We start from the raw sequence: 27,946 nt of genomic DNA on the forward strand, positions 1-27,946 counted from the left end.
CCATGACACCACCACCACCAGCCTGAACCGTTGATACAAGGCAGGATGGATCCATGCTTTCATGTTGTTTACGCCAAATTCTGACCCTACCATCCGAATGTCGCAGCAGAAATCGAGACTCATCAGACCAGGCAACGTTTTTCCAATCTTCTACTGTCCAATTTCGATGAGCTTGTGCAAATTGTAGCCTCAGTTTCCTGTTCTTAGCTGAGAGGAGTGGTACCCAGTGTGGTCTTCTGCTGCTGTAGCCCATCTGCCTCAAAGTTCGACGCACTGTGCGTTCAGAGATGCTCTTCTGCCTACCTTGGTTGTAACGGGTGGCAATTTGAGTCACTGTTGCCTTTCTATCAGCTCGAACCAGTCTGCCCATTCTCCTCTGACCTCTGGCATCAACAAGGCATTTCCGGCCACAGAACTGCCGCTCACTGGATTTTTTTTCTTTTTCGGACCATTCTCTGTAAACCCTAGAGATGGTTGTGCGTGAAAATCCCAGTAGATCAGCAGTTTCTGAAATACTCAGACCAGCCCTTCTGGCACCAACAATCATGCCACGTTCAAAGGCACTCAAATCACCTTTCTTCCCCATACTGATGCTCGGTTTGAACTGCAGGAGATTGTCTTGACCATGTCTACATGCCTAAATGCACTGAGTTGCCGCCATGTGATTGGCTGATTAGAAATTAAGTCTTAACACACAGTTGGACAGGTGTACCTAATAAAGTGGCCAGTGAGTGTAGGTCAATATTAAATAGTCTCCTGATGAGTCGTCTTTGGTGAGGACGATGAAACCCATAGAAATGAGAGGCTTGGAGAGTGAGTGTGTATACATCACCTCACCCTATGTACTGTACTGAACTGTGGGGTACATGTTTTTTCTATTAGTCACCTATTGACTAACCTTCAGGGGATGAATTATGGGTATAGTTTTATATTTGGAATTAATAAAACTTAGTTTTATCCTTTTGTCAGCAAACATGAGGAATGACAAGAGACAACCCATTTAAGAAGATTCAATTTTGGCTAAAACTATTCCAACAATATGAACATAAAAAAGTCTTCTCCCCTATGTGACATCTCTGATGTTTATTAACAGTTGATTTCCAAGTAAAACATTTCCCACATTAAGAAAATAAAAAAGGTTTCTCCTCTGTGTGACTGCTCTGACGTCTAACAAGAAGCACTTTCTGGTTAAAATATTTCCCACATTAGCAGGAAAAAGGCTTCTCTCCTGTGTGAGTTCCATGGTGATTAACCAATTGTGATTTCTGGTTAAAACATTTCCCACATTCTGAACAGGAAAAAGGCTTCTCCCCTGTATGAGTTCTATGGTGATCAACCAATTGTGATTTCCGGTTAAAACATTTCCCACATTCTGAACATGAATATGGCTTCTCTGCTGTGTGAATTCTCTGATGTGTAACAAGACTTGAATTCTGAGTAAAACATTTCCCACATTCTAAACATGAAAAAGGCTTCTCTCCTTTGTGAGTTCTTTGGTGTTCATCAAGATTCCTTTTCTGGTTAAAACATTTCCCACATTCTGAACAGGAAAAAGGCTTCTCCCCTGTATGAGTTCTATGGTGATCAACCAAATGTGATTTCCGGTTAAAACATTTCCCACATTCTGAACATGAATATGGCTTCTCTGCTGTGTGAATTCTCTGATGTGTAACAAGATTTGAATTCTGAGTAAAACATTTCCCACATTCTAAACATGAAAAAGGCTTCTCTCCTTTGTGCGTTCCTTGGTGTTCATCAAGATTCCTTTTCTGGTTAAAACATTTCCCACATTCTGAACAGGAAAAAGGCTTCTCCCCTGTGTGAGTTCTGTGGTGACTAATAAGAGTCCCTTTGTGGTTAAAACATTTCCCACATTCTGAACAGGAAAAAGGCTTCTCCCCTGTATGAGTTCTATGGTGATCAACCAAATGTGATTTCCGGTTAAAACATTTCCCACATTCTGAACATGAATATGGCTTCTCTGCTGTGTGAATTCTCTGATGTGTAACAAGACTTGAATTCTGAGTAAAACATTTCCCACATTCTAAACATGAAAAAGGCTTCTCTCCTTTGTGAGTTCTTTGGTGTTCATCAAGATTCCTTTTCTGGTTAAAACATTTCCCACATTCTGAACAGGAAAAAGGCTTCTCCCCTGTGTGAGTTCTGTGGTGACTAATAAGAGTCCCTTTGTGGTTAAAACATTTCCCACATTCTGAACAGGAAAAAGGCTTCTCCCCTGTGTGAGTTCTATGGTGACTAATAAGAGTCCCTTTGTGGTTAAAACATTTCCCACATTCTGAACAGGAAAAAGGCTTCTTCCCTGTGTGAGTTCTATGGTGATTAACCAATTGTGATTTCCATTTAAAACATTTCCCACATTCTGAACATGAATATGGCTTCTCTTCTCTGTGAATTCTCTGATGTGCAATAAGAGTTGAATTCTGAGTAAAACATTTCCCACATTCTGAACATGAATGTGGCTTCTCACCTGTGTGAGTTCTATGGTGATCAACCAATTGTGATTTCCGGTTAAAACATTTCCCACATTCTGAACATGAATATGGCCTCTCTTCTCTGTGAATTCTCTGATGTGTAACAAGACTTGAATTCTGAGTAAAACATTTCCCACATTCTAAACATGAAAAAGGCTTCTCTCCTGTGTGGGTTTTTTGGTGTGCATCAAGATTCCCTTTGTGGTTAAAACATTTCCCACATTCTGAACAGGAAAAAGGCTTCTCCCCTGTGTGAGTTCTATGGTGACTAATAAGATTCCTTTTGTGGTTAAAACATTTCCCACATTGTGAACATGAGAATGGCTTCTTTGCTTTAGGAGCAGTTTGTGTTTTAATGCCTCTTTTGTGACTTTGATTTTCCTTAGTAGTCAGTAATGAATCAGAAGATGGGACCTGTTTCATAGGATCAGATGACAGATCTTTGCTGTGAATGGATGATGATATATCTGGAGTAATGGCATTCACTTCATCTGTCAATAGAAAAACAGATTAGGCAGGTTACAGTTAATACAATAGTTAGGGTTACTGTTAGGCTAAAGTAAGGGTTATTGTTAGGGTTACTGTTAGGCTAAAGTCAGACTAAAGTTAGGGTTACTGTTAGGGTTAAATGGTTAAAATGGTCCGTCAGTATTATAGTGCAGAGGAGGCTTATGCACTTTTATGTTCTGACAGTGAAGAAAGTGCAGTGTCAGATGGCGATGTGGATTTCGAGGGCTTTAGTAGCAGCGACAGTGATAGCTCAGAAATGAGCAGTGATTCTGGTCCATCCTCACACACAAGGACCAGTACAACAAGAAGGACAAATAGCGCTTCTGGAGAAATGTCTCCAACTCAGGGAACAATGCCCAGTACTAGCGCTGTCCCTAGTGCTCTTGAATTGGCGCACACCAATGACAAATTGCACTACAACTTTTGGGGTCCAATTTCTCCTGTTACCCTTTGGAAAAAAAAATGGAGGGCGAAAAGATCATTTTTTGTGGAAAAAACATGACTTTTTATTTTCACGGCTCTACGTAATTAACTTCTAAGAAGCACTTGGAAGCTCAAAATGCCCATCACACATTTCCTTGGGGGGGGGGGGTCTAGTTTCCAAAATGGGGTCACTTGTGGGTTTCCACTGTTTAGGCACATCAGGGGCTCTCCAAACACGACATGGCAACCACTAATTATCCCAGCATATTTTACATTCAAAAAGTTAAATGGCGCGCCTTCCCTTCTCAGCCCTGCAGTGTGCCCAAACAGTAGATTTCCCCCACATATGGGGTATCATCGGCATGCTCAGGAGATATTGCAAAACAAAATGTATAATCCATTTTCTCCTGTTACCCTTGCGAAAATAAAAAAAAACTACGTCTAAAGGAAAATTTCTTGTTATAGAAATGTTTATTTTTTCCTTCCACATTCCATTCATTCCTGTGAAGCACCTGAAGGGTTAATAACCTTCTTGAATGTGGTTTTGAGCACCTTGAGGGGTGCAGTTTTTTTTTGAATGGTGACACTTTTGGGTATTTTCTGTCATATTGACCAGGGCTGTGGAGTCGGAGTCGGAGTTAGTTTTGGTTGGAGTCGGAGTCGGTAGAAATGTACCGACTCCAGCTTTAAAAAAAATGTATTAATATTTCATAATTGAACTTTCATATGAATTTTATAAATGTTACTCAAATATATATGTTCTATCAAACTATGAACAACAGTGATAAGCAGTTCTGCTGGAGATAGAGACATTTCTTACTTCTTGCGTGTCACTGTTCTCCACTGCCATTATCTAATCTTATACTTGGTTAACCTCATGCTGCCCCAACCCCCCTACTTACAATGTATGAAACTGAAAGTGAAAATATGTTGCAAATTCTTAGTAGTAAAGCTCCTCCTCTAGACTAGATCATACTAGGTGTGCGTCTTCCAAGCATCTCACAGCTGCCTGCTACTAAGAGGAAGACTGTAAGAAGTATTATCCTTTCAACAAACTTTGCATCAGTTAACTGTGAGTACATGAGGAATAATAACAGTATTACTGACCACTATATCAGTTGTACGACCTGGCAATAATTTTGTACAATTGTTTTTAGGAAAAACAATTGTCATTTGGATTGTGAATGCAACATTAAAAACCTGAGAATGTCAAAGAAGCATCACATTAAATCAGCTGTATTTGAACATTTCACCATCACTCAAGATAGAAAACATTATGTCTGTCTGTGTATGACAAATGATCCAGACGAAAACAAATGCTGTGAAGCCAAGATGAGTGCATATTCAGGCAAAGATAAAAATGCTCCTACCAGAGCTTCTAAGCTAAAGAGACATTTACAGCGCTTTCATCCAGAAGTACTGAAAGCAGTGGATGAGAAAGACTGCAGCCAAACCAATGAACCAGTGCCCAGCTCTTCCAGCCAAACAAAGGAGCAGAGAACTTTGCAGCCATCAGTTGCAAGATATTTTGTCAGTGACAAAGTTACTGTGACAATGACAGTAGATACATTTCAAAAACAGATCATAGAGCTTGTTGTAAAGGATAGTGTGCCTATTTCATTATTTTCACGACCAGCTTTTGTGTGTCTGAATGGGGAAATGGCCCGCAAGCTTGGTGTTTCTCTGGAGAGAGAATTAGAAAATTAGTAATCGAAGAAGCTTTTAAACAAAAGGAAGAACTTAAAAAAACTTTCAAGGGACGCTTTCTGTTTCTTAAAATGGATGCCTGCACACGTCACAGAGTGAACTATTTTGCCATCAATGTCCGATTTGTTTGTGACAAAAATGAAATAGTTACCAAGACATTGGCCTTAAAAGACACCAAAGCTCATCACACCAGTGAGTTTCTCCAGGTCTTGGTGGAAAAGGTTCTGCAAGACTATGAACTTAAAAAAGAGCAAGTTCTTTCTGTCGTAACTGACAATGCTTCAAATATGATAAGTACTATTAAGCTAATGAATGAGAGTAATGATGGTGACCAGCAGCTAGAAGAACATTCTGGGTCCACAGACACAGAAATGTTTGAAATAGAGGAACACAGTATTGTAACTGAGGAGCAAACTGAAGTTGCTTCAGATGAACAGCAACATGATAGTTTAGATGATCTTGTTGAAACTGTGTCAATATGTTCTTTCATTCATCACATGCGGTGTTGTGCATACGCTACAGCTGGCTATAAGAGACAGTCTGCAAGAAGGACATGCTGCTGCACTGATTGGCAAGGTGAGAAAATTGGCTACTGTTGCCAGAACCCCTAAAGTTGACTCAATTTTGAAGAGACGTGCTGGAAAAGGGGCAATTATTGATCAAGCCACACGATGAGGCAGTACTTACTTAATGATTCAGCGCTTGGTTGAACTGAAAACCTTTCTTGTAGACATGGCTAACCCTTAACTGACGCTAAATGAAAGTCAGTGGAATCATGTGACTGAGCTGGAAAAATTGCTAGAGCACCCATTTACAGTGACTAAAAAATTACAAGCAGAGGACTTAACTCCAGGTATTTTCTTAAAGGAGTGGAAGAACCTGATGTTTCGCCTGTCCCAAAGAGGAGGGTTAATTGCAAGTGGCATTGCTACATCAATGAAACGGAGAGAGGAGCTACTATTACAAAATAACATTCTTTTGGCAGCTGTTTATGTAGACCCAATGCATCGGATTCTTCTAGATGATCAACAGCTAAGTAAAGGAAAAGAAGCTCTGTTTGAAATAGCAGTAAGGATGAAAGGGTTGCAGAACAGTCAGGAGGAACAAGAAGAATTTGGTTGTCCTGCCACATCTTCACCCTCATCATCAACTGATGAAGAATTTAATTTTGAAAAATATTTGGATCACAAGGACCTTGCAAAGCGTTCCCGCATAGAAGAAGAGTCATCCCCATCAAGGAACACAGCCAGTACATTTCAGCAGAATTTTTCATGTGCACTAAAAGAAATTGAGAAATTTGACCGTTCATCAAAAATAACAGTGCAACAAGCGATTCCTCTGTATCCTGACATTGTCAGAGATGTTGCCCGAGTGGTTACTGCTTTGCCACCAACACAAGTTAGTGTACAGAGGTTGTTCTCTGCTCTCAAAATAATTAGATCAGATTTGAGGGCATCCATGAAGGAGGATCTGACAGAGGCAATACTTTTTCTGAGGACAAATGTATAGATTTCTTCTTATTAACTGCATAAAAGTGTTTATTGCATATTTACTTACAGTTTAGAAAAGTTTATAAAAGTTATTTGCTATATTCTAATTGTATTCTAATAAATGTAGTTTTTGCTCTAAGTGGTCTGATTACTTATATGATGGTGAGAAACTGAATAAGCACGATGTTTAATATTTTACAACAGTAAATTTGTTGTTATGAATTGGCCATTTATGAAGGAGTCGGAGTCGGAGTCGGAGCCTGATAAAATCCAGGAGTCGGAGTCGCAACTGTGGCTTACCGACTCCACAGCCCTGATATTGACCCCCAAACTCACTTCAAATGTGAGGTGGTTCCTAAAAAAATGGTTTTATAAATTTTGTTGTAAAAATGAGAAATCGCTGGTCAACTTTTAACCCTTATAATCTCCTAACAAAAGAAAATTGTTTCCAAAATTGTGCTGATGGTAGACATGTGGGAAATGTTAATTTATTAACTATTTTGTGCGATATGACTCTCTGATTTAAGAGCATTAAAAAATGTGAACATTGCAAAATTTTCAAAATTTTTGTCAAGTTTCCTTTTTTAACAAGTAAACGCAAGTCATATCAAATAAATGTTACCACTATCATAAAGTACAATATGTCACAAGAAAACAATCTCACAATCACCAGGATTCCTTGAAGCATTTTAGAGTTATGACCTCATAGAGTGACACAGGTCAGAGCTGAAAAAATTGGTCACAAAGGCAAAAACAGGTTCTGGCGTGAAAGGATTAATATTTTGTTGCACAACCTTTTGAGGCAATCACTGCGATCAAACGATTCCTGTAACTGTCAATGAGACTTATGTGGTGCTCTGATTACATGTTCATCTGTATTGGCTTATGACAGGTCGCTGATCCCTCACTGACCTGCCCCCATTATTACATAATGCATATAATAGCATTGATATTATTGGTGATAATGCCTATTATATTGTGGCTATTGTGAGGCATAGAAAAAAATTACATCCAGCAAATTGTCACCGGCGATGGCGGCGCCTGCGTAGTAGCATCTATTAGAGACTACACTCATCACTGTCCCCAATCTCCTCTTTTTCCTGTACTGATCTGGCTGTTCATCACTACAATGACACTCTTAGAAGCACCCTTGACCAAGTAGCTCCCCTCACCCTCAGAACCTCCAAGCACAGAGTGAAACAGCCGTGGCTCACATCGCAAACTCAACTTCTCCAGCGATGCTCTAGGAGTGCTGAACGCCTATGGAGAAAAACCTGCACACCAGAAGACTTTATCCACTTCAAATTTATGTTAAGAACCTATAACGCTGCCCTTCACCTCGCCAAACAGAGCTACTTCACCACCCTGATCTCCTCACTAGCCAACAACCCCAAGAAACTTTTTGACACCTTTCACTCCCTCCTCAGGCCGAAAGCACAAGCCCCTATCACAGACATTTGTGCTGATGACCTGGCCTCCCACTTTACAGAAAAAATAGATAATATCCGTCAGGAAATCTGCACCCAACCACCAAGTGCTGTGATTCCCATGGCTCACTTTCCATTTGATCCCATCACAGAAGAAGTCTCCAGACTCCTGTCTTCTTCTCGTCCGACTACATGCACGACCGACCCCATTCCCTCTCTCTCCAGTCATCACAACTCACCTAACTACAATCTTTAACCTCTCCTCGGGCATCTTCCCATTCTCCTTCAAACAAGCCATCGTTACTCCATTACTAAAGAAACCCGCTCTCGACTGGGGCGTGGCCTGGCGCGGATGTGAGAGGACGTGAGGCTGAGGAGCTCCACTGTCATTCTGAAGAATAATCCTTAATAGGCCGACATAACAGAGACCCGTGCACACTTACTGCTGTGGTGGGTGCCCGAGGGCCGAGTGGAGACACCGGGAGTGAAGAAGAGTGCGGAGATGGGGAGGAGGAGGCAGAAAGACGTCGGGGAGGACGGCAGTGTGGCTGCACAAGATGGCGCCGGGAGAGTGGAGGAGGCACAGAGACTGACTGAGAACTATGGCAGAAGGTCACAAATTATCCAGAAGCTGCAGCGCTTTGCAAGGGAAGATGAGGGGGGCACCGGAGAAGGTACTGTGCTGGAGGGAGAGAGAATGAGCAACGAAGCTGCAGGAGAGGCTGAAAGCAGGGAGGAGGGGGGAGGGGGAGTCACTGTCTCTGAGTGTGCATCTGAAGAGGAGGATAGTGAAGCTGACGAGGAGGGCCCTGAAGGGGAACCAACTTTAAAAGATGTCTTTCTGGTGGTATTGTTCTGTAAAAAAACACTGACTAAGTTGAGCAGCCGGGTTGATAATATTAAGGAAGAAATTATTGGAATTAAAGAGGCACTAAACAAGGCGGATGCTAGGATGGGTGCTGTGGAAGAGAGAGTGAGCACCACTGAGGACACTGTAAATAAAATGCAGAAAACTCAGAACCAGCACACGCAAAAGATTTCAGAAGTGCACTTAAAACAAGATGATCTAGAAGATAGATCTAGGAGAAACAATCTTAGATTTGTGGGATTCCCGGAAAAAGTAGAGGGTAACGACCCCACTGACTTTACTGAGTAATGGATCCTATCTAAAATTGGCAGAGACACACTCTCCAGTGTGTTTGCGGTAGAGAGAGCACACCGCGTTCCCCTGCGACCCCTCCCTCCGGGTAGTGCCCCCCGTACAATGTTGGCCAGGATACTTAACTGCAGAGATAGAGAGACTATCCTCCGGGAGGCTAGGAAGAAGGAGGACCTCATATTTAATGGACGCCGTATTGAAATATATCCGGACTATTCAGCAGAGGTTCAGAAAATGCGGATGAAATTTGGCGAGGTCAAGAAAGGACTGAGAGTGCTGGGAGTGAAGTACTCTATGTTATATCCCGCCAAACTGAGAGTAGCAGCTTTGGGGTCTGTTCAGTTTTTTCCAACCCCAGAGGAGGCCGTCAAGTGGATGGAAATCAACCACTCCAAACTAAAGGCTGAGAAAGAAGGAAAAGGCTGAAGAAGATGAATTTTTCGGACATTTTTTCTCTATTTTTGAATCTGTGCCCCGCGACGCCTGGGTACTCAGATCTATTTTTGGGTCGTAGATCCTGGGTTTTTTTTTTTTCTTTTATGTTTATTGAATTATCCATGTTAGAAAAAGTTATGTGGCCTATTGGGCATGTTTGTATGTGACGGTGGGAGCGATGTACGCCCAAGTGAAGGAGGTTCAGTGGCTATTCGAGGGCTCACAGTAGCTAGGTGCCAGTTGCACCCTCTCTCGTTGGAGAGAGAGAATCTGTTATACGGGGAAGGAGGGGAGAGGGGGGGCGGGGGGGATCAGGGGGGGATATGTTGTGGGAGAGTTTTCATACTGCAATGTGATAAAGGGACTACAAGAGACCGACTAGAACTGATGTTCATAGGACATAATGAGTGGTGATACAAGAATTCTAAGTTGGAATGTGAGGGGGGTTTCAGATCCAAGTAAAAGAGCGGCAGTCATGGCAGAAATTAGAAAGTACAATCCAGCTATTACGTGTTTACTAGAAACTCACTTGATTAAAGGAAAAGAAAAATGGCTGGAGAAAAAATGGATTACCCGGGCCTATCACTCTATGTATTCGGCCTACGCGAGGGGAGTCTCTGTACTGATACATTCTCATGCTCACTACGAGGAAATTGAATCTTACGTAGATAGGGATGGGCAGTTTGTTTCCCTGAGATGCCGAATTTCTGGTGTATGTGTGATTATAGTGGCACTTTATATTCCACCCCCATATTCGAAAAAGAAACTACAAGAGATTTTTGAGTGGACGGGGAGGGGAGGGGAATGTCCGGTGTTAATATTAGGGGACGTTAACAATGTCATGAACGAGTATTGGGATCGTGTGGGAATCGGGGGAATTAACCCCAGGAAGGATAGGATGACTCCATTCGGGACATATGTTAGTGAGATGGGTATGATAGACTTATGGAGAGTGCGGAATGAGGGGAACAAATGCTTTTCGTGTTATTCGTCCTCGTATCATGCCTTATCGCGCATAGACTTAGCATTAGGTAACAGGGGCATGGACGGAATAGTTGGGACGGTGGAATATTTACAGAGAGTTATCTCCGACCATAAGGCAATTGAAGTTAGTTTGAGACTGGGAGTGGGAAAAAGGAGGAGAGTAGGGGGGACAATACATCCGGAATGGCTCAAATATCTTAATATGGAAATTATTAAAAAAGATCTTATTGAATTCTTCCAATTAAATGAAGGTTCTGCTGACTCACTTATAGTGTGGGATACCATGAAAGCATATTTAAGGGGACTATTCATACGAGATATTTCGAGACGTAAGACACAAACGAGACAGGTAAACCAAGAGACTACAGACAGATTGAGCAGGGCAGAGGAGGAAATGATATGTAGGCCCAGTATCGCCACTAAAAAGGCATTAAAAGAAGCACAAGAAGAAGTAAATAAGTTATATTTACAAGGGATAGACAAGAAAAGGGCATTCCAGAGAGCACTGTTCTATGACGAAGGGGAAAAGGTGGGACACTTACTGTCAGTGATATCTGCGGCGCAGAAAGGGTCCACACAGATATATAAAATTGTCAAGGAGGATGGGGTAACTCATAAAGCCACCTCTGGGATATTGGAATGTTTCCGGGAATACTATGTAAAATTATATACCTCAGAATTGGGGGTGAGAGAACAAGAAATGGATAGATACTTACAAGAGATAGAGATACTTAAGTTAGATGATACTGATAAACAGAATCTGGAAGAATTATTTACTGTAGAGGAAGTGGAGAAGGCTATTCTGTCATTGGCAAATAATAGGTCACCTGGCTCTGACGGTATCCCGGGAGAAGCAAATAAGGAACTAATAGAGGTCGTAGCACCTAAACTTAAGGAGGTATTTGAAGATGCAGCGGAGAGAGGGGCTTTGCCGAGGTCTATGAGGGAGGCCGTAATTGTGGTTATTCCTAAGGAGGGGAAAGATGCCTCATCCGTTGAATCCTATAGACCCATCTCGTTATTGACGTCAGACGTTAAAATATTAGCTAAAATGTTGGCGATAAGAATGTCTGGGGTTGTTCAAAAATTGATACATCCAGACCAATCGGGTCTTTTACAAAATAGATCTACCGCCATTAACCTACGTAGACTCTTTCTTAATGTACAACTCCCGGCAGATAATGTAGGGGAAAGGGTGGTGGCCTCGCTGGATGCACGAAAGGCATTTGATAGGGTAGAGTGGAATTATCTATGGGCAGTATTGAAGTTAATGGGATTCGGACATAGATTTAATTCCTGGATTAAATTATTATACGCGGATCCAAAGGGGTACATTAGGATTAACGGGGAGACCTCGGAGTCGTTTGGGTTGTTCAGAGGAACTCGTCAGGGATGCCCCTTATCGCCGTTGCTATTTGCTACTCTGCAAGGAGTTTGTATGTTCTCCCTGTGTTTGCGTGGGTTTCCTCCCACATTCCAAAGATAGAGAATTTAGATTGTGAGCCCCATTGGGGACAGTGATGATAATGTGTGCAAACTGTAAAGCGCTGCGGAATATGTTAGCGCTATATAAAAATAAAGATTATTATTATTACTGCAATGCTCTATTAATTGGCCTCTCAGTTACTCTACTATCCCCTCTCCAGTCCATCCTCAATGCAGCAGCCAGGGTCATCCATCTGGCTAATCGGTACTCGCCCGCTCTTCGCCAATCCTTACATTGGCTGCCTATTCATTATAGGATCCAATTCAAAGTACTTGTTCTCACCCACAAAGCTCTCCACAGTGCGGCACTCCCCTACATATCCTCCCTAATTTCTGTCTATCGGCCTGACTGTTGCGCTCTGCAAACGACTTTCGACTAGCATCTGCACTAATCAGTACCTCCCACTCCTGACTCCAACACTTCTCCCGCGCTGCGCCAATCTTTTGGAATGCTCTACCCCAAGAAATGACTATCCACAATTTGCATAGTCTCAGGCGTTCCTTTAAAACACATTTGTTCAGAGCAGCCTATCACGTTCACTACTCAAAGTCATTGTATGTGTAAGTGTGCGTGTGTATCCCATTCACTATCTCCATCCATTCCTCACTCCCACAAGATGGTTGGACCATCATTGTAAATACACCATTGTAAATACACACCAGTACTTTGTATCTCCCCCACCTCATTGTAGATTGTAAGCTCTCACCAGCAGGGGTGCCTTATTTTGCTTTAATTATTGTATTGTTAACATTGTTACTTATGACTTGTGTTTTGAAACTGTTAAACTGTAAAGCGCTGAGGAATATGTTGGCGCTATATAAAGATTATTATATAAAAATGGGGGGCAGGTCAGTGAGGGATCAGTGACCTGTCATAAGCCAATACAGACGAATATGTAATCAGAGCACCACATGAAGCCCCGCCCACAGCCCCACCACAGAGCACGAGAATTTCATTAACTGAAAGCTACAAATACAGATTAAACAGTAAACCAGAGTTGCCCTCATTTATGGTGGACCATTGGAGCTACTATGGATCCTGAGCAGAAGATTAGAGAAAATAATATTGCTCCCCATTTCAGGAGAGATTGTGCAGTAATCTGAATTCCTTAGGATCAAAAACAATGTAATGTATGACGTGGAGTGAATCCATGACACCAGGGCTGGAGCCAACACATCTTCTGCAGGCGGGAATAAATGTATATTACAGCCATCAGCCACGCACAGCTTAGAGATCTATCATGGCACAGGTGGAATGTTTGTCCTGTAGATTATCACAATCCTCCCTGAAGTTAGTTGGTTTTAATACAAACTGAAATGTCAGGATAAAGGGAAACTCTGCTGTTATTGGACAGAAATTCACACTTGGCCTCACTGCACATTTACTGGTGTCACTCATAAAAGGGAAGTTTGGCCAGAAAGACTGGACCTGGTCTTGTAGGGACCATGAGACATTCAGCAGCACAGAAGGGAGAGAAGATTCATCCGATAAGATCTCAGTGATCTAGGAAGCCAACAGCATCATTACCCTCCGCTTTCTCTTACAGGCCCAGCATAAGATTTTTCTTCAAGTGATTTTCTAACCCGTCAGCACATTCTACGCACGCTGTCATTTGGCTTTATAGTTACAGATCTGGGCAGGTAACGGTCACCGTCTCCTAATGTGAAGTAGAGAATGGCTAATGAAATCAATTATTAACCCTTATACAAGTCAGTTCACATATGGTGTACCAAGATGGCGTCTGTGTCTTCAGACAACACCCTGGAAGGAATCCTTAGAATGCAGAAGCTGAGATACTGGATACCATATATGGAAGTGAAGCTGAAATGGACCTATCATAGACTGACACTGGCTCCTCAGAAGATTGTGCGACACCCATTTCCTGTCTCTCTGTCATAAGAATAAACTTCAGTTGTGTAGAAGCCTTTGCTGAGAAAGGAGTAGACATCTAAATCTGTGTTCGGTGTGACTCTTGAAGCGCACACTCAGCCTATATTGGGTCAGGTACAAGCAATCATATAGATCTCGCTTTAAGGGATCACCTTCACACTAATCCCAGGGGGTAGGATGATCCTCCAGGTTGTAAGTTCTATTGAAAAGGGCTTTCAATGCCCAAAGTCATTTGAACAGTTTTGGGTGGAGAATGTTGTGGTCTAGAGGCAAAATGGTGATCATGGTAATACGGCCGGACTACACCACCGATAAAGCAGCCACAGCCGGTGACTGAGAGGAATCTGTGACGTCTCTGCATTCAGTGGTTACTACTCACCTGGGTAGTCATATGTGGGAATCTCCTCTTTACACCACTCATCTTCTCTCACATATGTCTCTGTAGTATTAATATGGGTCAGATCTTCACCCTGAAACAAATATTGTAAAAGTCACAGACAGATGGAGAAGTCCCATCTATGATCAGCTCTAATCCTGCCATCTCCACCGTTCTCATTACACAAGTATAAAACATATCATACTGGTGGATAAAACAAGACTGAGCACAAGACCTTCACAGCCGTCTACACATCATAGGGGAGATCTCCTGACACCTTCTCTCCATCTACCTGATGATCCTGAGGAGCACTGGGATCTTCTTGGTTACAGTCCTGTGGAAGAAGAGGACGGGGACATCTCTCTGGTGTTGTTCTCTTACTGGATAGATCTGGAGGAAACACATACAGGGACTGAATTCATTCTCTACATACAGATAATTATAGGCCGTGTGTATTTAGTCCTATTACCTGGAGATGTGAGGGGCTGGGGAACCTCCATTATGACGTTCTTGTACAGATAGCTGTGTCCTTCTAAATACTCCCACTCCTCAATGGAGAAATAGACAGCGACATCCTGACACCTTATAGGAACCTGACACATACAATGATACAGTCATCCCCCGATCCCTTCATAGCGTTACCTTATAATGTCCCAGCATTCCCAGCAGTGTCACCTCTCCAGTCAGCAGCTCAATCATCTTGTAGAGGAGTTCTAGGATCTTCTGGTCATTGATGGCCTCATGGATCAGGGGGTGAGGTGGAGGCCCCGTGATTGGGCTCAGGGGTCTTCCCCATCCCTCAGACACAGGGTCCTGACAGCGATCACTAGAGGTCTTCTTCACCACTGTGTAATCCTGGTAATGGAGGGACACATTAATAAATCTCACTACAGACATTTCCAGAGTCCTCACCTCTCCAGTTCTGTCCATCTGTTATTCCCATAGATGAGAATAATGTAATGTGACGTCATCAGAATCTCTCACCTCTCCAGTGAGACGGAAGAGGATCTCTAGGGTGAGGTGTAACATCCTCTCCGCCATCTTGTCTCTGTCCATATCCATCCTTGATGGGTAAATCAGGAAAATTCTCTTCTGTAGAAGATCTTCCCTGAGAGGATCCGATATTGTAGAGACCTGAATGAGAAGATGATGATCCAATGTAACATCATAAGAATCCTGTGTAATAATACAATTACTGGAGATAATAAGGGAAACATATGAGGAGATTTATTATCTTACAGGGTTTAGTTTTCCTCCCTGACATCTACTAATAAAACCTATATATTTAGGCCACAGACAACAAGCAGTTTCCTCCTCGGAGTCGGCAGCTGAACACGTTCCTCATAGACTCATCTTCCATAACGCTAATTCTCGTCTCATTACCGACACTGGAATCGGCATTAGCTATACTGCAGGAGATATTCATTACACGCGACATGAGAAATAACTCCTTCATGATGAGGACGACATCTTCATCTTCTACTGCGGCTCTAGAAACAGATTTGGCCAGTCGGTCACTGACTCCATCCCCACCGGCCGTCTATATGAAGGTTTCCCGTCTTCCCCGCACTAGAATCTTCTATCACGTTAGATCTCAGCTCTGAGTCATACACAGAAGTTTGAGGCTTTTAGAAAAGATTTTTTGTTTCCACAAACACAACGGACAGAAATGATCTGATCCCAAAGTCTCCATGTACAGTGATTTATGGGGTTTATTTCTGGCCTTAGACTTTCCTATATAACAAGAAAAACTCAAGAAAAAGCCGACATTAAAACGTTTCTAATGAAAAATTGGCTCCAATAATTCTTGTAAAAAGAAAAACAAAGCAGAAGACACGTTTTACTATTTTTTAACAAGTGAAACATTTTTTTTTTTTTTTACAAATTAACTCTTTTTGGAACCATAAGGCTGAGTTCACACGTGGCGTTTTTCCGCGTTTCCGCGGCGGTTTTAACCGCGCGATTTTGCCGCAAAAACGCGAAAAATAAGCATCCCATGCATTCCTATGGGATTCCGCAATGCTGTGCTAATGCTGCGGTTTTTACCGCGGCGGAATCGCTTTGCGGTAAAAACCGCAGCATGCTCATTAATTTGCGGAATCGCGGCGATCCCGCACCCATAGGAATGCATTGTTCCGCTTATTTCCCGCATGTGGCTGTGCACACCATGCGGAAAGTAAGCAGAACAATTGCGGATGGTACCCATGGTCCGGAGGAGAGGAGACTGTCCTCCGGGCTTTGGGTACCATATCCCTGTAAAAAATAGAATTTAAAATAAAAAATATTGTTATTCTCACCCTCCGACGTCCCGCGCAGCCTTCCCGCTTCTCTTCACGCTCTCGTTCCCAGTAGTCCTTTGCGAAAATGCTCGCGATGACGTCCATTCTCGCGGGATCGCGAAGTCTCGCGGTTATTCTCGCGACGTCATCGCGAATTACCGCGAGACGTCGCGATCCCGCGAGAACTGACGTCATCGCGGGCATTTTCGCAAAGGATTACTGGGAACGGATGCGCGGGACGTCGGAGGGTGAGAATAACACCGTTTTTTATTTTTTTTTTACATTCTATATTTTACTACTGATGCCGCATAGGCAGCCTCAGTAGTAAAAAGTTGGTCACACTCATCAAACACTATGTTTGACGAGTGTGACCAACCTGTCAATCAGTTCTCCAAGCGATGCTACAGATCGCTTGGAAAACGCTAGCATTTTGCAAGCTAATTACGCTTGCAAAATGCTAGTTTTTCCGCGGGAAAATCGCGGGAATTTAAAATGTGATTTTCCCGCGGACTGGAATTCCGGAATTCTCGCGGTAATTTCCGCGAGAGTTCCGGTACGTGTGCACTTAGCCTAACAGATGTACACCGCAGGGACGGCACAGGAGCGGCTGCAAAAAAAACCCAAGGCAGTTTAAAGGGAAGATGCCATCAAAGCCGGATGTGGCGTTGGCCTGCGTTCCACATGCCGCATTGGCGTGCGTTCCACATGCCGCATGTGGCATTAGCGTGCGTTCCACATGCCGGAAATAAAAGGCTGTGGACCGCGCGTCATCAAGCCAAATCGGTTGCATATTCTACTTCTATGTGGTTCAAGAAACCACAAGTTATTTTGGCTTGCGTTCCACTTACTGGAAACACTAGGTTGTGGAGTGCACGCCTCTGCCTCATGGGACACAATTAGTAGTCTGCCTTCATTTGAGTGTCGCAGATTTTTTCCTTGCGGCTCACGCACCTTTATGGCATCCTGGCGTGCGTTTCAACCACCGGAAGTACTATGGTATGTATTTCATACCCCCCCTTTAGCTCAGCACTATGGCACCTCACCTCCTATCACAAGGATAAGTCCCCTGATGACTCAGCTTGGAAGAAACGCTTTGGGCCCTTCCATGGGGGGTGCAGGGCTTGTTTAGCACAGGGGGAGCTGTGGACGGTCAGGGGGGAGTCTTGGGGATAGATTACTGTTAGCCATTTAGGGTCTTGTAGGGCATTTTCTTCCCCTTGTCCTATATGGAGCATCCTGGACCCAGGATCTCCTTTTCCTCCCGCACCCCCTTCATGAATTGCTGAGCTTGTGCCTTTCCTCACTTATTGCTCTGGCATATTTCGGGTGGTAACTCTATTAATGTCATCCAGATTCCAGTCATTACTGTTATATGCAGCCAGAATCTGTCAGTCGTTGCTTGCAGGGTTCTGTGGGATTCTCCCAGATCCACAACGTGAGATTCTGGGACTTGCTGATTGCAGTTCAGCCATTGCAAGTGGGAATCATTCCTCCTGATCGGGCTGTGCTCCTCACGCCCCTTTATTTGTGACTTCACCCAAACATTTATATTCACTCACTCTGGGGGACACAAAATTGTTTTTATCCTACTATCTTACTAAAGGTTATGTCTTATCTCCCGTCCACCACACTCCAGCTGTGATGGAAATATATACATTTCATACAGATCTCACTTGCATATATCCTTATATACTGATAGACACATTTTCATAGCTATCTTGAACCTTATAATCAATTGCTGAAAATGACCTACTAACCCCATGAGCCAGTCTGGAGAACCAGCATAATCTCGTGGTAGCATTGTCTTGTGATATATCAGCCAGCCATGGGAAAGGAGGAAGTTGGACCAGATGCACTAGCTGATATCGGAGGTTTGCTGACATTGCAAGACAATGCATAAGAGTAAACCATATGATGCTAAATCACCCTCATGTCGGACACTGCCATATAAGTTCATTTACTCAAATAGCCAATAGCATTAAAACACAAGCCTTATGTTAATTGACTAACCACTCCTTTCTGTATGTAATGAAAAAACCATATATGTGCAATAAACCAGCAGACTGGAAAGAGATACTGCTAACAAGGTGTTTAGGGTGTCTTTTCTGTTGAGCGCTCAATGAGACTGTTCTAATTAGGACAGGCCGCAGCACACAGAGATATATCTATCCAAATTTCCATATCATCTGGCGCAGAGACGCGGGGCTGTGGACAAAACGCACGGGGACCCTGTTGACCAGAGAGACGGAGGTGCCGACTAAGGCCTTGACTCATGGGGACGGAGATTTGCGCAACTCCATAAGGTAAGAAAATCTGGTTATCTTACCTGAATGTCCCCTGTGCCCAGTCCGGGTCTGTACCTCTAGCGGGTCAGGTGTGGTCACCACCGCATTCCCAGGTAGTGTAAAAGTCCACACCCTTATCCAAACCCTGGGATAAGCCAAGGTGTCTGCTTTGTGTCCTGTTTGTGTCTAGATCCGGGAGAAAGCTGGTGGAACGGTGATTGATTGTGCATGTGGTTGCTGGGAAACAGATATCTGAGAGATTCAACTTCCCCTGCTAAGTCCTCACAAATAAACCTGTACACAGGGAGGACTGGAGAGGCCTATCCAGGTATGAGTTGTGGGGGCTTAGAGAGATATCACTAGTCGAGTCTCCTATCAAGCTATCACATATACACCCATGCATCGGAAGGGACAGGAGCACCCAGATCGCCAGGCACGTGGTGGTGTTTAGTTTGGGGGAGATATCGCAAGCCAAATCACTTGACAGGTTGCCACCGATTCACCTGTACATCGGAAGGACAGGAGAGGCCGGCCAGGTACAGATGGTGGCAATTTTGTGGGAGTTATCACTGATTCCTGTTACCGGCGGGACGAGTGTGTTAACATTCCCGGGTGACCGAGCGCAGTACACCCAGTGTGATTGGCAGTTGTCGGTTACCAGAGCTGCTTGTGCTACGTGTCACTAAAGAGGGCCTCGATTTCTCCCCGGACGTCTATATGTGCATCAACCTATAAATTCACTGCTGTTCTCCATGAAGATCTGAAGCAGAAAGTTTTTTTCCTTTCCTTTTACACTTCCTCTTTTGCCCGTGGGGTGCGTCTCTGATATTTTTCATATTGTCACATTTGTTCTGTACTCTGCTTTTCCCTTGTTTTATCTTGCATTTGGTGGAAGTTTTTTACTGTAGTGTGAGAATTTTTGGGAATGCTGGGCTGTTGAATATATACCATTGTCTCAGTTTGCTCTTTTGTTTCCATTGTTCTCAAAAGATTTTACTGAGAGACGCAGGCAGAGGAAAGGGGAAGTGTGTGTATCCTGCATTTGTGCATGGACATTTTATTGTTGGAAGTTGTACTGAATTTTGGATTTTTGATTTCTTTTTGGAGTGTTCTTTCCAAGTTTTACCAACTTCTTGATTATTCTTGTTTTCTTTTTTCTCCATTTTTTGAGTTTTTATTAGTTTTCCATTTTCTTTTGAAGTTTTTATAAATATTGTTTTTTTTGCTTTTTTCTTTCCTTTTTAAGCAAGTTTAAAAAGGGTTGTGAAGTTTTTATCACTTTTTTTGAAGTTTTTGGAATAGACAGTGTTATTCAGAAAGTTATGTAGATTTACAGGGGCAGCTTTTAAGCTGCAGCATGGCATAATGTATTGAGAAGAAAAAAGGGAAGTTATTTAGTTGAGCTGAATTGAAGTACGCGTTTTATAAAGTGGCAGCGGATTTACAGCATAGAAGTACTGAGAGTTAGGTGAACAGGAAAGGATTATTTTTACGTGTACAAGAGAGAAAAAAGTGTTTTCAGCGGAATTCTAAGCTGTGCCGTCTGTGAGGCACCCCGCTCCCCCCCCCCCCCCCGGGAGAAGGCACAAGTCCAAGCATGCCTTCTCTGACTGCAGAAAAGGTGAAGGCATGCTCTCCTCCCTCCATCTTCACTCCTCCCTCTCTTACCTCCCCTCCCTCATCTATTTTTCCTCCTATATTTCCTCCTCCCTCATCTTTTCCCTCTGTCTTTCCTCCTCCTTCATCCCCCTCCTCTTCTATCACCTTCCTCCTCTCCTCCCTCTTTCTTTTTTCATCTCCCCACCTTTCCACTCTCTCCTCTACCCCTCCCTGCTCCTCACCCTCTCTCCCACCTCTCAGTTCATTGTCACCAGCTGGGCCAGTGCCAAATCCAGAAAATTAGGTGTCCTTATCTCCACAGGGCACCCTCTCTAAAGAGCCAGCTGATACCAGGAGAAGAAAGTGAAACACTCCTTACACATAACACCACAGGTGCGCCCCCCCCAATACAACAGCTAGCAGAAGGGAGGTGTGAGTCATCAGCGTCTGCAGCTGCTGGGTCTTACAATGAGGATCCTAAGTGCCAGGCAGACCTGCAACCTCAGAAGGGGGGAGCACCCACACAATGTCACAGTTTCTCCTCTGATGAATATGAAGAGGGGACATCATACATGCTGCCCAGTACTAGGCGAAGAAACCCACAGACACCAAGAAGGCAGGGGCAGATAGAGCCAGAACTCTTACATTATGCGCCCTTCACCCCTAGTCAGGTGTTCAGTATTCTGAAAAATCTGCCAGACCTAGATATGGACCCCATGCCATTTTACTGAAGAATGCAGCAGAGCCAGCAAACATATCTGCAATCTGAATTGATCTCTGGTCCATAATGGAATTAAAAGCAGGTGAAACACTCTGGCCAATCATGAAGGAACACTTCAAGCTTCCATCAGAATTAGATGTGCACTCCTGGGAGTCAGGATCAAAGCTAATTGAGCAGCTCAGAGAGTGGGCCAAAGCCAGACAAGCACTCAGCCTACATAACATGAGCCAGGCCGAGACAGAGTCTGTAGACAAGTTTCATGGCAGAGTGAGGCAAGTATTCCAAGACTTAGGCTTCACTATTCATGATCAGATACACAGACAAATGTTGGCAGAGGCCTTTAGGCATGGACTAAGAGAACCAATCAAGAAGCTGCTGACAGTGACCAGGCATGAGTACAGGTCAATAGCCGTAGATGCCCTACTCGTAGTAGCCAGAAGAATTCAGTCCCACCCAGGAGTGCGCAAGACAGCCCCTCCTATGGTGGCCACCGATGTGGAAGAGCACCCACCCTGCAGGGACGCGAGACCCATCAGGTGTTACAACTGTGGCAACCTTGGTCATTTCCAGAACCAGTGCACAGCACCCCGGCAGCCCAGGACATCACGCAGGGGAATAGGCCAAGCAAGAAACACAGGAAACAGTGAAGAACCCTGTCTATAGGACAGAGGCAAGCCAGGTCCGCAAGACATCACGCCCCTGACATGTAAAACTCCATCAGCGGACCCAATACCTCAAATCTCCAGGGGTTGTCATATCTTTCCTTGTGGACACTGGTGCAGTCAGAAGTGTGATGAGGCATGTGGAACTCCCCGACCCCACCTGCCTATCAGAACACTATGTCTTGTGTGGGGATTGAAGGTCAAGTCAGACATTCCCAGCTTAGGGCCCCGTCACACATAGCGACTCACCAGCGATCCCGACAACGATATCACCTTGTCAGGATCGCTGGTGTGTCGCTACATGATCGCTGGTGAGCTGTCAAACAGGCAGCTTCACCAGCGATCAGCATCCATGCTAATTCGCTTGGATCTCTCTGCAGCATTCGACACTGTGGATCATCAGCTCCTCCTCACTATGCTCCATTCCATTGGCCTCAAGGACACCGTTCTCTCCTGGTTCTCCTCCTATCTCTCCGACCGCTCCTTTACTGTTTCTTTTGCCGGTTCCTCCTCCTCTCACCTTCCCCTTACTGTTGGGGTTCCTCAAGGATCGGTTCTAGGCCCCCTCCTCTTCTCCTTGTACACTGCCCCTATTGGTCAAACAATCAGTAGATTTGGTTTCCAGTACCATCTCTATGCTGATGACACCCAATTATACGCTTCTTCTCCTGACATCACGCCAGCCTTTCTAGAAAACACTGGCGATTGTCTAAACGCTGTGTCTAATATCATGTCCTCACTATATCTGAAACTGAACCTGTCAAAGACTGAACTCCTGGTGTTTCCTCCCGCTACTAATGTACCTACACCCGACATTGCCATTTCCGTGTGTGGTTCCACTATTACTCCCCAGCAACATGCCCGCTGTCTTGGGGTCATACTTGATTCCGAACTTTCCTTTGCCCCCCACATTCGATCACTGGCTCGCTCTTGTCATCTGCACCTCAAAAACATTTCTAGAATTCGACCTTTTCTTACTTTTGACTCTGCAAAAACTCTTACTGTTTTTCTTATTCATTCTCGTCTCGACTATTGTAACTCTCTTCTAATCGGTCTCCCTCTTACCAAACTCTCCCCTCTCCAATCTGTCTTGAATGCTGCAGCCAGGATCATATTCCTCACCAATCGTTACACCGATGCCTCTACCTTGTGCCAGTCATTACACTGGCTACCCATCCACTCCAGAATTCAGTATAAACTTATTACCCTCACCCACAAAGCCCTCCATGGCTCAGCACCACCCTACATCTCCTCCCTTGTTTCAGTATACCACCCTACCCGCGCCCTCCGTTCTGCTGATGACCTGAGGTTAGTATCCTCAATAGTCAGAACCTCCCACTCCCGTCTCCAAGACTTTACACGTGCCGTGCCAATTCTTTGGAATGCACTTCCCAGGTCAATACGATTAGTCCCCAATCCCCACAATTTTAAGCGTGTCCTGAAAACGCATTTATTCAGACTGGCCTATCGCCTCAACACATTAACCTAACCTATCCCTGTGTGGCAGAGCCAAAAGTTTTACCATAACCAGGTTCCCAGCATCATGTTCCCACATGCTTTATGCATCCATTAGCCCTCTGTGTCTGTACTGTTACACACTTAACATTATTGCTGGTCCATACAATCAGAGCAACTGTTACCACCCACCTTTCGTGTCTCCCTCTTTCCTCATAGACTGTAAGCTTGCGAGCAGGGCCCTCACTCTTCTTGGTATTTGTTATAATCTACTGTATGTGATTATTGTTATGCTGTAATGTCTATTGTCTGTACAAATCCCCTCTGAAATGTAAAGTGCTGCGGAATATGTCGGCGCTATAAAAATAAAATTTATTATTATTATCAGCGACACGCGGGTAACAAGCAACGCACGTCGCTTAGTTTACCCGCATTATATCTTAGTTACCAGCGTGCTGATGCAGGGAGCTGGTAACCAAGGTACACATCGGGCTTCTAAGGGGCGCGCGCCCCTTAGAAACCTGATGTGTACCTTGGTTACCAGCTCCAGTTCGCTGGTCTCCCGCCTGTCACACGCAGCGATGCGTGCTGGCCAGCGGGAGACCAGCGACCCCAAAAATGTCCAGATGTTTCAACAACGATCAGCGATACCCGGCAGGGGGCCAGTCACTGATAGCTGTCACACACAACGATCTCGCTGGTGAGATGGCTGTTGCGTCACAAAACTTGTGACTCAGCAGCGATCTCGCTAGCGAGATCGCTATATGTGATGGGGGCTTTACAAGCCCCTGAGCGTGTGGACACAGCCAGGACACCCCATCCTGTTTCAGTTTATGGTGGAGACCAGCCCACCCCACCTGATGAGACAAATTGACATGACATTTTCTCCACCTCTGACCCAAGAAGAATCCATCATGCTGGTTGCCCTGCAAGAGCCTCGAACAACCGGTGCAAGCCTACTCAAGGAGTAGGAAACGACCTATGCCAAAACATGGTATCCATCCACAGACAGCTGTTTCGGGGTATTGCCCCTCATCAGTGTGGAGTAGAAAAAATGGCCAGTAGGAGCAATGTCTAGAGGCATAGGTGGTTTCCTTCATTGGAGACTGCCCTTCCCGTAGTAGTTCCTTCCCGAGGAAAGACCTGGCTAGTCATTGCTTGCATTGAGAAACATGTGATGGTGTCTCCACGGCTTGTGTTTTGCATGTTTTTACATATTTCCCATAAGGGATGGGGGCATTGCTCTAGAATCACTGCGTTGAGAAACATGTGATGGTGTCTCCGCAGTGTTGGATGTTGATCTCCATGAGTTCATTCATCCTCATTTTTCACAGTCTTCTACTAGACATTGCTCCTACATTGCTCTGCCCCCGTCCGCCACGCACCAGCTCCGGCTCTGCCCCCGTCCGCCACGCACCAGCTCCGGCTCTGCCCCCGTCCGCCAGGGCTGTGGAGTCGGAGTCGTGGAGTTGGTGCTCATTTTGGTGGAGTCGGTATAAAATGGACTGACTCAGACTCCTAAAATATATAATAAATTGGGTACAGTAGTTTGATGCAGAATGTGCTGAATATTTTTTCATAGGAATTTGGGAAAGTTATGAAATGTCCTATAAATGGCTGTTCTATTCCTGATCTAAGGCTACATTCACACACAGCGTTTTCCCTGTTTTTTGAGGATACGTTTTTCAGTTGCCAAAGCAGATCAGCTTTTTAATACACTGCATCACCTGAAAGGTTTTTGAGCTCATAGATAATGTTTTCAATAGCAAAAGCAGATTAGAAATCTGCTCTATCCATTTATCCATATCTGTCTATCCATATCATATCTGTACCAAAAAGAATGAAAGCCGGATAGCACACAGACTAACACTCCTTTTTTTTAGCACCAGTCAGGTCCACCTCATAGCTGCCCAAAAGGACGCCCAGGACAGGCAGTGCTCGTCTTCAGTAACACATCAACATCAATTGATAGTTGAAATAAATAGACTGCATTCATCAACACATCTTCTTAAGGTGCAGGCTTTATTTTCAAGTGTAGGGGTGTGCAGTATGAGGTTCTGCAGCAGCTGAGGTGTGCAGTATGAAAGTCTGCGGAACAGTATGAGGTTCTGCCCCCCCCCCCAGGTTTGATCCTGGCTACGCCCATAGTGTGAATGTAGCCTGAGGATCTAGGCTTTATCTTAGCCGAGATAAGTCATAGTGTGTGTGTGTGTGTGTGTGTGTGTGTGTGTGTGTGTGTGTGTGTGTGTGTGTGTGTATATATATATACATATACACACACAGTACAGACCAAAAGACTCTTGGTCTTCCTTTCCTGGGGCGGTCCTCATGTGAGCCAGTTTCTTTGTAGCGCTTGATGGTTTTTGCCAGTGCACTTGGGGACACTTTCAAAGTTTTCCCAATTTTTTGGACTGACTGACCTTCATTTCTTAAAGTAATGATGGCCACTCGTTTTTCTTTACTCAGCTGCTTTTTTCTTGCCATAATACAAATTCTAACAGTCTATTCAGTAGGACTATAAGGCAAGAAATCCCACTTATTAAACCTGACAGGGCACACCTGTGAAGTGAAAACCATTTCCGTTGACTACCTCTTGAAGCTCATCAAGAGAATGCCAAGAGTGTGCAAAGCAGAAGAACCTAGAATATAAGACATATTTTCAGTTGTTTCACACTTTTTTCTTAATTATATAATTCCACATGTGGTAATTCATAGTTTTGATGCCTTCAGAGTGAATCTACAATTTTCATAGTCATGAAATAAAGAAAACTCTTTGAATGAGAAGGTGTGACCAAACTTTGGTCTGTACTGTGTGTAATCGATATTGTACAGTGTATTACATATTTACAATTTATTACAGTTTTTTGTGTTCTAAAGTTGTATTCCAATAAATAGATATTCTGTTCTATCTAAATATCTTGATTATTGGATCACAGAAATGATTAAATGTCTGATGTTCACATTGTACTACATTTTTCACTTAAATATAAGCAATATATGTGGGAGTCGGAGTCGGTGTAAGGGAAATTGAGGAGTTTGAGTCGCAGGTTTGGCTTACCGACTCCACAGCCCTGCCATCCACCACACTCGAGCTCTGCCCCCGTCCGCCACGCACCAGCTCCGGCTCTGCCCCCGTCCGCCACGCACCAGCTCTGCCCCCGTCCGCCACGCACCAGCTCTGCCCCCGTCCGCCACGCTCCAGCTCTGCCCCCGTCCGCCACGCTCCAGCTCTGCCCCCGTCCGCCACGCTCCAGCTCTGCCCCCGTCCGCCACGCTCCAGCTCTGGCTCTGCCCCCGTCCGCCACGCACCAGCTCTGGCTCTGCCCCCGTCCGCCACGCACCAGCTCTGCCCCCGTCCGCCACGCACCAGCTCTGCCCCCGTCCGCCACGCACCAGCTCTGCCCCCGTCCGCCACGCACCAGCTCTGCCCCCGTCCGCCACGCACCAGCTCTGCCCCCGTCCGCCACGCACCAGCTCTGCCCCCGTCCGCCACGCTCCAGCTCTGCCCCCGTCCGCCACGCTCCAGCTCTGCCCCCGTCCGCCACCCTCCAGCTCTGCCCCCGTCCGCCACCCTCCAGCTCTGCCCCCGTCCGCCACCCTCCAGCTCTGCCCCCGTCCGCCACCCTCCAGCTCTGCCCCCGTCCGCCACACTCCAGCTCTGCCCCCGTCCGCCACACTCCAGCTCTGCCCCCGTCCGCCACACTCCAGCTCCGGCTCTGCCCCCGTCCGCCACACTCCAGCTCCGGCTCTGCCCCGTCCGCTACACTCCAGCTCTGCCCCCGCCCCCGTCCACTACACTCCAGCTCTGCCCCCGCCCCCGTCCACTACACTCCAGCTCTGCCCCCGTCCGCCACGCACCAGCTCCGGCTCTACTCCCGTCCGCCACGCACCAGCTCCGGCTCTACTCCCGTCCGCCACGCACCAGCTCCGGCTCTACTCCCGTCCGCCACGCACCAGCTCCGGCTCTACTCCCGTCCGCCACGCACCAGCTCCGGCTCTACTCCCGTCCGCCACGCACCAGCTCCGGCTCTACTCCCGTCCGCCACGCACCAGCTCCGGCTCTACTCCCGTCCGCCACGCACCAGCTCCGGCTCTACTCCCGTCCGCCACGCACCAGCTCCGGCTCTACTCCCATCCGCCACGCACCAGCTCCGGCTCTACTCCCATCCGCCACGCACCAGCTCCGGCTCTACTCCCATCCGCCACGCACCAGCTCCGGCTCTACTCCCATCCGCCACGCACCAGCTCCGGCTCTACTCCCATCCGCCACGCACCAGCTCCGCCTCTGCTCCCGTCCGCCACGCACCAGCTCCGGCTCCGCCCGCCACACTCCAGCTGTGGCTCTGCCCCCGTCCGCCACGCACCAGCTGTGGCTCTGCCACCCCATGCCCAGTCTCTGCTCCCCCCACACTCTCTCTCCACACACCGTCTCCCTTCTGTCCTCTGCGGCGTGTCAGCCGCTCCCTCCTCCGGGCTCCTGTGCTGCGCGCTCTCCACACTGCTCTCCTGTAGCTCCACAAGAGCGATGATCTGTGATACCGGAAGTGAGCCGCTTCTACTTCCGTT

At 45.4% G+C, this 27,946-nt stretch overlaps 1 protein-coding gene across 1 annotated transcript; it reads right to left on the reverse strand.

Annotated features, from left to right (window-relative positions):
* Positions 1-1,068: 1,068 nt before the first annotated feature.
* LOC141078003 (uncharacterized) lies at positions 1,069-27,932 on the reverse strand. The gene is made up of 7 exons (XM_073564793.1): positions 27,807-27,932; positions 15,364-15,513; positions 15,055-15,234; positions 14,849-14,972; positions 14,672-14,769; positions 14,383-14,473; positions 1,069-2,983 (listed from the first exon to the last, which is right to left on the reverse strand). The coding sequence occupies exons 2-7, from the start codon at positions 15,439-15,441 to the stop codon at positions 1,206-1,208; spliced, it is 2,349 nt and encodes a 782-aa protein (XP_073420894.1). The 5' UTR covers positions 15,442-15,513; positions 27,807-27,932; the 3' UTR covers positions 1,069-1,205.
* Positions 27,933-27,946: the final 14 nt, after the last annotated feature.

This window comes from Dendrobates tinctorius, unplaced genomic scaffold (genome assembly GCF_039654945.1).
Source record: "Dendrobates tinctorius isolate UK_male_01 unplaced genomic scaffold, ASM3965494v1 ptg000489l, whole genome shotgun sequence".
Classification (NCBI taxonomy): Eukaryota; Metazoa; Chordata; class Amphibia; order Anura; family Dendrobatidae; genus Dendrobates; species Dendrobates tinctorius.

Excerpts from the sequence above, each read along its gene's own strand:
- LOC141078003 (XM_073564793.1), bottom strand. The coding sequence starts at position 15,441 with ATGGATATGGACAGAGACAAGATGGCGGAGAGGATGTTACACCTCACC. Across the intron at positions 14,474-14,671 it reads GTGCTCCTCAGGATCATCAG|GGTGAAGATCTGACCCATAT; the intron begins GTAGATGGAGAG and ends TATTTGTTTCAG. Across the intron at positions 2,984-14,382 it reads TCCCACATATGACTACCCAG|ATGAAGTGAATGCCATTACT; the intron begins GTGAGTAGTAAC and ends TTCTATTGACAG.